The 11590-nt window shown below is 37.4% G+C and overlaps 1 protein-coding gene across 1 annotated transcript; it reads right to left on the bottom strand.

Moving 5' to 3' along the window:
- Positions 1-235: 235 nt before the first annotated feature.
- On the bottom strand, positions 236-5194 carry LOC107758150 (uncharacterized). Its single transcript, XM_016575821.1, has 6 exons — positions 4776-5194; positions 4441-4550; positions 3913-4030; positions 2823-3014; positions 2501-2691; positions 236-1488 (listed from the first exon to the last, which is right to left on the bottom strand). Exons 1-6 carry the CDS (start codon positions 5192-5194, stop codon positions 236-238), a joined length of 2283 nt encoding a protein of 760 aa, XP_016431307.1.
- Between the last annotated feature and the right edge of the window lie 6396 nt (positions 5195-11590).

The raw sequence follows: 11590 nt of genomic DNA on the forward strand, positions 1-11590 counted from the left end.
ACTGTCACAGCTTTAATTGCGTAGCAAAGGGGAGGGTCTGTCAGATTCCAAAACTGGATGACAAAACAACCTTCATAAAATTCATATGGTAGATCACATAGTGCATAGTATAAATGTATAGTGTGACATTTGGGACACAACTATAGTCACAACTAAGGGGCTATATTCATGACATAGCCTAGCCTCATAGACTCTTTTGGTATTTTTACAAACGAGTTGTAAATTCTTTCTCATGTTATGGCTCCAGCACACTGAAGGACATCAGGATGGTCGTCCTATTGGAGGTCTCGCTCAGGCTGGCAGCAAGGTCGAGCTTTGGTCCTCTGCCTGTAAACGCCTTCCCTTCCCAAACCCCGCTCTTACTGAGCTGGAGATCCACTTTCTGATCTCCTTGCACACTCACTCCTCGGGCCCCTGGGACACGTACACGAAATTTCACCCAGGACGAGGCCTCTAGCTGCCCCGCATGAGGTTCAAACAGCACACTGCCCTTCTTCCAGGTGTTGTACATGCATGGAAATGGAGGCCACTTATTCACTGAGGCGTTCTTCAGGATGTAATCACACAGGTAGGGGAATTCTTGTTTGAAGGATGCTTTTCCATAGAGACCAAGCTTGTAGACTCCAGACTCAGGTAGGTTGATGCTTATGGTTTGACTTGCTGGTTGATCGCACTGTTCTTTAGTTAAAACGCAGTGGAGATCTATATCTTGAGGGTTTTGGAAGGTGATGTTGCACTTTCCTTGCTGTGTATAAACCAGAGCTTCTGTATGGCTGAACTCGAAGAGGCCGGCCTCCAGAGACTTGATACCAGGACCGCAGGAACTGCTAAGGCCACTGGGAAAAAGCTCATTCAGGCTGACGGCACCAGCTGTGTAGTTAAGAAGAACGTTGCCTGCATTCTCGAAGCTGTCTGCTTCATTCGCCCAGTCCCTTACGAACACAGACAAACGGTAGTAACCGTAGTAAGGACAGAGGACGTTACATGTCAGTTGGTCTGGCTCAGTCTGAATGGCCAAGCACTTCTCGGCTAAAGTCTTATCCAGGTTCTTATGGCTCAGTTCACACAACATCATAAGTGGTCTAGTAGTCTTTAAGACTAACCTAAAGGATCCAGACTCTAGCAAAATGAAGTCATTCCCATAATTGCAAGGCTCGAGTCCTAAACTCGTCGCATCTGGTTGCAGGCCCCAGCACACATGGGGATTCTCGGGCAGCTCTTCTGAGGTCCTGGGTGATGGACATTCCAGCTGGAAGGAACAGATCCAGTCAAATGTTTTGGATGTGCTTCCAGGTCGAGCAAAAAGGCTGAGCTCATACGTGCCAGACTTTGGGGGCATGAGGCGAAGTGTCATGCTGTGCTGCATGCTGGTAAGAAAGCCAATGGAGTTGCTCAGCTGTTGTAGTTCATTGCCGTTGGGCTGGGAAATCTTATAGGTGAAATCGACGAGCTGAGGGAAACTCATCAATACCGCCGCCTCGCCGTTCTCTGGGACACACAGATGGTAAAGGTGTTAATTACTCACAGCAGCACATCAACTGATGGATCAATGACATGAAACTCATCTAGTAGTTCATTCAAGAATACATTAAAGATGTAATTGATACCCTTTTTTATATAATGACCATGTTTTTATTTCTGAATTAAAATTTATTTGGGTGTATATAGTATAGAATATTAGAGTCAACCGACCTAAGATCATAATAAAGAAAAAAAAAAAGGAATGGAACGAATGAAAAGTACAGTTTACGGGAAAACAAGGGGCAAATGATGGAAATCCCAATGATTGGAAATCCCATGTTTTGCTTTCCAGGATCAGGTAATCCATCTTATTTTTCTGCTGGTTTTTCAAAGCAAAAGTGGATTGGATCGCAATGATCCAGATACACACTTTTTCAGATGACCAAATCTGGATTACTAAGTGCTCTACGGAGCCCCTAAAGGGACACGGTGATGGGGGGAAAATGCTTTTGCATTCACCTTTGACTGGTTCTTCTCTGATGATTGTGCAAATGTAGTTTACAAATAGTGATTTTAAAAACTTTAAATTTAAATTAAATAGATTTTTGTTTGATATTGAAAGCTGTTTGGGGAATATTTTGGCAATAAATAAATCTCTTTTTTTACTGTAGGGCTACTGAAAGGCTTAAGAGGTAGCCTAATGTCTATTTTCAAGATTTGATCCAAATCCGATTGCTGAAATCCGATGATATTATTTTTGAACAACTGGCCCCTCATGACTGTGTCAAGGTCAGTATCAAATAATCTGACATTTTATGACAAGACAAGGTTAATTCAGATAGTAAAATGTTTGTGGTGTGGACCATAACTTTGTTATTTATGAATGATAATTTTTTATTTACTTTTAAAAATATGTATTTATTTATATTTATGTATAAAAAATTAACATTAGGCATTTCTTGAAAATTATTTGAAATAAACATGATTGCAAAGAGCAGATTTCTAAGAGAATAGCATGTGTGTTTTAAACTTGAGTTACCTGTAACTATAAGGATGTGCTTTGGGTCAATGAGGGTTAAGTTTAGTCTGTAGAAGTCAGAACTTTTCAGCACCCTCTTCTCAAACTCTTCAAGCCCAATGGGGCTTTCCAACAGCTGCCACTCCTCCTCATTAGGATAGTGAGAGCTGATGAAGTTCTCAGGGTCGGTCAGGAAGTAGAACTCTTTATATCTGAAGTTTTAGTCATTTTCAATATGTAATAATGGTCAGTGTATTTGGTGTTGTATATAATGTACATCTGAAATATATTGCATGCTCATTTAGGTCTTCTTGAAGTGATTTGTTCTGTAGACCAGTCTCACCTCTTTATAAAGGTTCTGTTGTCTAGGTCCACATATCCAGCGCCCCAGCAGGCATCCAACAGGTACCAGTGTTCGTCCAAACACACTGCATTCCACCTGTGGTTGGATTCAGTGTTACGGTAACTCTGACCCGGTCGGTAACCAGCGCATTTACCATAGCCCGACACCTCTCTGCACTTAATACCAGCTTCCCTGAACAGACAGTGTGTTTAGACAACCACATCAGTAAAATTCAGTGTGACTGCATGGAAAAAGAGTTAAGTGTGTGTATTAGACAGAAACCACGGCATTGGGCACCTACGTCACAATTTTATTGAACAAAAACATCTTCAAATTTGTTTACTCAGCCCAATATCAACCATAAATGTTGTTCACACTTAATATACACTGATTATTTCTTCTTTTAATCCTGCCCAATTTATCATTTTCTACTGTTTCTGTTTCCCCACATCTACCTCTATTATGTTAACCAATTATGCATTTAGTCCTATGTGTCGAATTGCAACCTAAATCCTCATTTCTATATCATCCTAAATTATATGTCTCTTTGATTGATGTATTAGGCTAATCCTATAGGATAGTTCAATTTCCCTCTATTGATTTCTCCTGCCTCTCTTTTTGAATATTTGATTTAATTATTGATTTAATTTCTCCTCTTTCAAACGGAACTTCAATCTCAGTATCATTTTTCCTCACTGCTCTTTTTACCAACTAATCTGCCATTTTCATTTTCATTTTCATTTCCAAATAATTCTGCAACTAATTCTACAGTACATATTGCTAAACTGTTTGATAATCTCTGGAATGTGTCTGCATTTATGGAGCCCTAATGCAGTAGATTTCCGGGGGGGGGGAACCCAGCATAGACTTTTGTGAGCGCAGAACCTTTTTCTGCATAGACGGAGAAAGCTATATAATACCTTTCAGCACCCCAACAATTGTTTGTCATTCGCAGGTGGCAATCCAATAATGCTGGCACTTTTCTCGTTTTAATTTATTAAATGTAAACAGTGCTAGGTAGTAACTGATTACATATAATCTGGATTACGTAATCTAAATCAGACTCTGTTGAATAAATTGCTTGGATTACCTGCACATCTGTAAACAGACGCCGGAGTAACCGGAGCACACAGCTCGTCCAGACAAAATGAACTGTTCAGGAGGACAAACCTTCTCTGAGAGGCCCAGATAGCCCTTCACATCATACTCTAAAAGTAAAACACAGTATCTGTTACCAGTAACTTGTCACTATAGCAGATGTTTGCCTAGTTTATTCAGTTTTCCATTAACTTTTCAAGCTTTACCACTAACCATTCAGACCACCTGGAGTTTCGGGCGGGAGTTTCTGAAATTTAGCAGAAATTTTCTGCCCCTTTGCAACCCTACTTAAAGTATTTCTGATGTTGAGTCCAAAAAGTTAGGACCAATTTGATTAATTAAATTCTGCAATGGTGTTGCAGTAACACGGCTCAAGTTACACCAAGCTTTTATTGGTCAGAGGAAAAGGACATAATTAAATCAGTGAAACTCAAAAAAGAAACAAACCCTTGATTGCTGATGTGGAAGATACTTTTTGTGCTTGAGTATGTGTGTGTGAGAGAGAGAGACTGAAACTGACCAATGTAGTGGCAAAGCCAGATCCAGATGGCACGCAGTTTGTCTAAATCACTGCTTGCCCCCTCTGTGATTATCTGGGTGATTGCTCGCACCGAAAAGATCTGCCTGATTCTGAGCTGCAAATTACAAATCCAAATAAACATGTATCAAACTACTCGCTCATCCAAAAACAAAGACATACACGTAAGATATCTGATCTCTCTCACCTCTCTTCCAGCACTGATTGCATGTGTGTCAATCTTGCGGAAGACCTCAGGATTCGGTATTGGGTCCTTTTTAAGTTTTCTTCTGGGTACATTTAATGTTATTTTTCCTGAGGCAGTGGTTGATGTTTACCTTAACTCTTCCTCTTGGGTCATTGTGTTCTTCTTCATCAATCTATAAGTACCATTTTCTTTGCTTTCTTGGCATTTAGCCAGTGACCTCTGTTCATCTCTATCCATCATGTCCCACTTTTCAAACATAGAGCTCTTGATTGGCTCTTCTGCATTGACTGATTGAGGTCTTGCTGTCATTTTACCTGTTTTCCCATCAGTGATTGATGACCCACCGGTCTTTAAAGTCCACTTTTTATGCAGGACTACACCCACAGCGTCTTCCTTTGGGATATCTTTAGCCCGTCCTTGTTTGAATTGAGTAGTCTTTGCAGTTTCCTTGCAGTCTTGTTGGCTTTGTTGTTCATGTCTCGGGTTTGGCCGTGAGGTTAGAGTGTAAACAGGGGGCTCCCCTGATGCCTTGGAGCTGCTGTCGTTCATTTTGTAGCTGTGGAGGTCACTGGTCTTAGGTTAGAGGCGATTTAAAGCCTTTCAACTCTAAAAACGTGTAGAATGCCAGTAATCTCTTCCCTTCTCGTCCTTCACTGTTTAAGCTCTAGACATGAATGATGATATCACAAACTGTGGGGCTTGTTGACCAGAGGAGTGCTTTTACTTTTCGATGCAATTACCTGGTGGATGATAAATTGGGGCATAAAATAAACAAATACATTTGCATTGAGAGAGATACCTGAACCATATGGAGAGACCAGAATACCATAGAGCGCTTTTTCAACTTTGGCCAGTAAATAACCATCTAGCAACCACCAAAAATATCTAGTAACTGCATAGCATTACACTAAAACTAACTCTGAAAACATTAGCCACCACATGGCAATGCAATGGAAACCACCAAAAGAATGCTCTTATAGCAGTGGATCTCAACCTTTTAGACTTAAAGGCCCCTGGTTGTCCAACAAAATATTCAAAGTAGTATGAATTTAGTTTCATGCCTGCAAACGCGGCATTCGATGTGTAAATCCAATGACTTTTTATATTAAGGGGGGTTATATGATTATATATCTGAAGGGAACTTACTGATTCAGAAAAGTTTAGATGGCAATTTCTTCAGGGTTCCCGCGGGTCCTTAAAAAGTCTTAAATTTAGTTGTATCAAATTTAGGGCAATAAAAAGTCTTAAATTGTACAAGAAAGTCTTAATTATAATTTCAGGAGTTCTTACATTTGGGGACGGAAAGACCAGAGTTGCGATATGGCTTAATGTGACGATTAAACTTCAAAAGGCGATGATTTTATTGAATAAACATGAGCGCTGAGCGTTTCAGAGTCCGGTGCTGTGCTGCTTTTTTTTACTGTCGTTACCAGGGTAACAGTTATATTTCTGCTGTTCCGAAAGCGCCTCCTGCTGGCAGAGAATGAATGTGCATTTTTTCAAGAAGCCTGTTTTTTTGGAGTACCCTATAGTTTTTTTAATTATTATTTTTTTATTATTATTATTATTATTATTATTTTTGTATGTATGTATTAACTTAACAAAGTGCAGTAAACGGTAAAACAATTGCGGTACAAATTAATGTGTTTAAAACATTAATAAATCTAAAATAAGTTGAATACAAATACTAGTTTACAACATCCAGCAGCACAGTAAACTTTTTTGAACAGCTAAATAGGCTAAATGGAGATTGCTGACATCGCCTCACACTCTCAAGTTCATGCCAGCTCTTACATTAAAAATAAGATGGAAATATAAAAAATGTATAGTTCCCATTGATTTTGTCTTTGCATCTGTTTGTTTGATGTTCGAATCAGGTCTCCTATGTTGGAATAGAATTGGCTAGATGGTGCTGTCACAAAAAAACTGTTGGCGCTGATGGCGCTGTTTTTGTTCAGACCAACGTGAAAATCGACCCATGTTTTTACCCTGCAAACACGCAGAGCTGTAAATGTGAACTGGTGGATCGATAAGAAGATAATGCATTATAAAATGTATTTATATGTTATTTAATTAATATAATAATTTATTGATAATAATTGTTTAAATTAATATAATAATTAATACTTTTAATATAGTGGCTGCAGCTAAATGAAAACAAATCACATGGTTCACAAACTCACTCAAACACAGGAAAAATAAACTTTAACATCTTACAAATAAAGATAAAAGTCAGAAGTATCAACACTGTAAAACACGAGTGTAATTTTAACTGTAAAATATTGTAAAAATGCTACGGACAAAAACTGTTAACAGTTAATAGGTTAGTAAGTTCCTGTAATATATACAGTGAAAACTGTAAAAGATCTAACCAGACATTTCATGTAATTTTACAGTAAAATGCTGTTAATTTTATAGTTTTTAGAAGTAAAAAATAACTAATCAACGTATAAGATACAGTTAAAAACGGTAAACTGATATTCCCAAAATTCCCTGCGTGACACTCCACATTTGAAAGTATTTTGTTTAAATAATCATGTTTCTTAATAGGTTTTGTTATCAGTTATGTACATTAGGGTTTTATGTTACCTCTTTTGTTGTTTAATGAATGTTTATTGCATTATTAAGTGTCATGTGTGTTACCATGATGGTGTTTTGTGTTTGCTAGAATGACTCACGCACATTCTGTATATTAGTTAGGGGTTGCACTGACTAATCGACTAGTCGACTACAATGCTCTGCCATGACGCTTTAAGCTTGACGTCGACTAGTCGCTGGTCCTATAGAGGGCGCAACAGGATAAGAAATCTTTGAAGGACTTCTACATTTACGATCCGTTTCCAAACAGTTAAAACGACAAATAAATGCATACTCCGAAAGCGCTCCACAACACATGTGTGATTATATTACTGGATGCTCGAAATTGAACGGGAGAATGCACGTTTTAAACAGCTTATTGTACAGGTAAGTTAATCACCGTTCTAATCTAATGCGCTGATGCACTGTTACTCTCAAACTTAGGCTATAGACAGTAGCTCGTACATCACGCACAGAATCATTCAGTGCAGAAATGTATTTTCTACACTGTTCTGTGATTTCTCAATAAAATAGCTTAGAAACTGAAAAGTTCAAGCATACTGTATATTTCTTAATAACTAAATCCCACAGCTTCACTACTAGCAGAGAGACGCTGCCAGGTAGAATTAATTCACACACGCAATCGCTCTCACTAATGCATTCATATGAATGTAATCTTTACTGAGCTACTTTATGTGTATCTGATTTAGAACGAGAAGAAATCTGTGAGAAATATAAAGACCTAAAGACAAAAGAACTGATAAAAAATTAGCTGTTATAGGAGCAATAGCCATATGGGCAGCGCTGTGTCATATGCCATAGCTGTGCACAAGGTGTTTATCACAGCTCCAGACTTATTTGTTCATTAATGACGTCATCAGCGACTAGTCGACTTCGACTCGACTTTCATCACATAAAAGTCGATTTTTAAAAATCAGAAGTCGTTCAACCTCTAATATTAGTATACTTCAGCTTGTGGAAAAGCTACTTGTGATGAACTTTGATTCTTCATGTGGCGTTCTCTTGCACCAACCTGCATTATTATGGTGGTTGTCAGTATGTTAAAGGGATAAAACAGATTTTAGTAGCAGTGTGTGTTGTTGAATTTACTGGTTTACATTCAGATTTTCTTGTTTGTAAATTACAGTTTTATACTGTAAAATGTACAGTTTGTTAGGTAAATAAAACCCCAAAATACTCAAATAAAGCTCAAACACAATAGAATATACAGAAAAATATGTCCTGCCACATGGAATTTACAAAACACAAAATAATATTACAATTAAGAAACCATTCATAAAAATTCACACATACATTAATAAACATCTTAACTACAATATATTTATTTAACTGGCATGGATGGCCAATATAACTAAATATATTAAAACAGATTTCACAGAGAACAGTGAAAACCAAGCCAAGCAACCCGAAATAATCTGACTGGTTCAAAATAAAAAATAGTTGAAATTATACCCAGTGTAATTACCAGAAAGCCTTAGAGTCATGTAGATGGCAAATAGAAGAAATCCCTAAGAGTATTACTATCCCACAACCCATGTCCCCATACCACACTGACAGATGCTTTCAGAAATGTGTGCCATTATGCTCTTGTTGGGAGAATCACAGCACTGTGGTAATCATATCTTTTCATGAAGGTGCTTTAATAACTCCATCTTCCTCAGTGCGTAATGAATAAATGCACTTCTTACAGGTATGGCAATTACCGGACCAGAGAAAGTGAAATCGGTAGCGTGCCCCCAGGATAGTATATCATTTCATGTATTTACAGCTGAGAAATTGATTTTAGCAACTACTGGCAAAAAAAATAAAATATTAAAGGGAACACATTTTTGAGTATACATAAATTTGTAACTAGTTCTTTCTAGGAATCAGAGTAAAAGACAAGATGGAAATGTAAAGTTCAGATGTCAAAGTCATCCTACCATCCCTGTTTTTAATGCATCTAAACCTGAAGTGTGAGGTGAAAGTGAAACTTTTTAACGAAATACTGATGATTTCTGATGATTTCGATATCAATGATGTCAGCGAGGATGGAGCTAGTTGCTACACGTTTTACTCCGGTGAATATTTGTCAGGTTGGGTTTATTTCTGAAAGTCAAAAACCCTGTTAAACATTGAACTGCTATTGCATTGTCATGCTGTATGGGGTAAGTTACAATGAAACCTGCCATTAAATAACATACCGAAGGCTTTTTCAGTTAACAGTTATGAAAAGCACAATTCATGAAACAGGAAAAAGTGAGAAGGTATAACATACAACAATATCAAATTCACTACTACTGAGACATAAGACTTGTGACAACAACCCAGAGCCTCACTCACCTTTGTCCTGTTGCAGATACATAAAAAAGATAAAGAACTGAAATGCAGGAATATATATGGTGGCCATAAAATATATACTGTATACAAACACTGCTTCTTTCTGATATTATCTTTTCGGTAACGTTTTAGATTACAGCCCGCACTGTACCGCGTAATTAAACAGAATTTACAGCGTTCCTATTTGTAACTATACACTGTAAAAAAAAATCCGTAAAATTTACGGTAAAAAACCGGCAGCTATGATTATGATGTTATATTAAAATATTATATCCTGGGAGCAGCTGGAAACATAATCTAATCTAGTTTTCCACTGTACTGCACCTCGACAGTACAATGCTGCTGACGTGACTCGCTGCTGAGATGACCGTATGAAATACCCTTTCATCAGGTACATTTTCATATGGAAATTTCCAAACCAAATTATAGCAGAAACTCAATCATTTCCCCATAGTTTCAGCTGTGTTGTTCAGTAATCTCCATGATCCCACATAAAGAAACACTAGTAAATACTATAGCATATATTCTTAAGTAAACTGTGGTAAAAATTGTTGTAATAATACAATAAGTTGCCAGTACGTAGTGTAAAAATATACTGCATCATATATTTTGTGTTATTAAAATAAGGCAACGTGTTCTAAATCATAATATCGTTGCCTAACACAGTAGGTCATGCATACCAGGTAATCTTAGAATAGTTACACCTTACTTATGAAACACTAACAGTATAAATACTTTAAATTTTCCAAGTCATTACCCCCTTATCCCCCATACGTTGCAGATTGTTTCGGTTTACCTACACTTACGTTCAGCTGTAAGTTATGCTGATGCAGAAAATTGTGGTCTGTGTGTCATACATACCATGTAATTTCAGAATAAGTGCTCTTTAGTTATAAAATACTTACAGTATAAATGCTTTAGAATTTTGCAGGTTATTACCCCTTTATTTCCCAAACGTTGCATATTGTTCCCTTATACCTACGAGTAGGTATTGTGGCGGTACTCTATAGTTACAAATAGGTAAGCTGTAAATTCTGTTTAATTACGTGGTACATTGCAGGCTGTAATCTAAAGCGTTACCAAAATGTAAATGTAATGCTCCTATTCTTTTGAATCACTGTGATGAAATGACTTCCATCTGCTGAAAGGACTGTTATATACGCGCTGCGACGGGCTGGGATGTGTAGTACTGGCAGTATGAGCGGATGACAGACCTAAAGATGCTACAAAGCTGCTCATGACAGTCAACCACTGGCCCTTTCGGTTGGATCACCCACCAGAAGATCAAAGGGACTGTGAGTGGCAGAATAGTTGTAGAAATGTTGGAGAACACATATGGATTACATTTCGAAAGTCAAGACATTGAATAATTATTTCAGATTGCACACAATTTCTAATTCACTAATCATTTAAAATGTATGTCACTTAGAAGCACAGGATGCATTTTGCATAATTTTCGAATCATGCTGGAGAACATGATCATCAGGTTTTGTGTAGTTCTTGTGTTCCTGTCATTAAAGGAATAGTTCACCCAAAAATTTAAATTTGCTGAAAATGTACTCCCCCTCAGGCAATCCGAGATGTGAATGAGTTTGTTTCTTCATCAGGTTTGGAGAAATGTAGCATTGCATCAACTCTAGTCCATCATTTAAGCTGCAGTGAATGGGTGCCGTCAGAATGAGAGTCCAAACAGCTGATAACAACATCACAATAATCCACACCACTCCAGTCCATCAGTTAACATCTGGAGACGACAAACATTGCATGTTTGTAGCTTTAAAGCAGAAGATAGAAACCAATGATATTCTGATTTTTTTAAATAGCTTTTCACTTAAATTCATGCTAATAATAATTCAAACTAAACAGTGTCAATGACTGCTCCCCTTTTTTTAATTTGCATATATGGACATGATTTGTCATTACGTTCGAAATCATAATGATAAAATCAGAAGAATCAGACAATTTTAACTACAATATCATGTTGCTGCTATATTAACAGTTGTATGTTTAGATATAAAATGATTATTA

This window comes from Sinocyclocheilus rhinocerous, unplaced genomic scaffold (genome assembly GCF_001515625.1).
Source record: "Sinocyclocheilus rhinocerous isolate Xijiao unplaced genomic scaffold, SAMN03320098_v1.1 scaffold2038, whole genome shotgun sequence".
NCBI lineage: Eukaryota > Metazoa > Chordata > Actinopteri > Cypriniformes > Cyprinidae > Sinocyclocheilus > Sinocyclocheilus rhinocerous.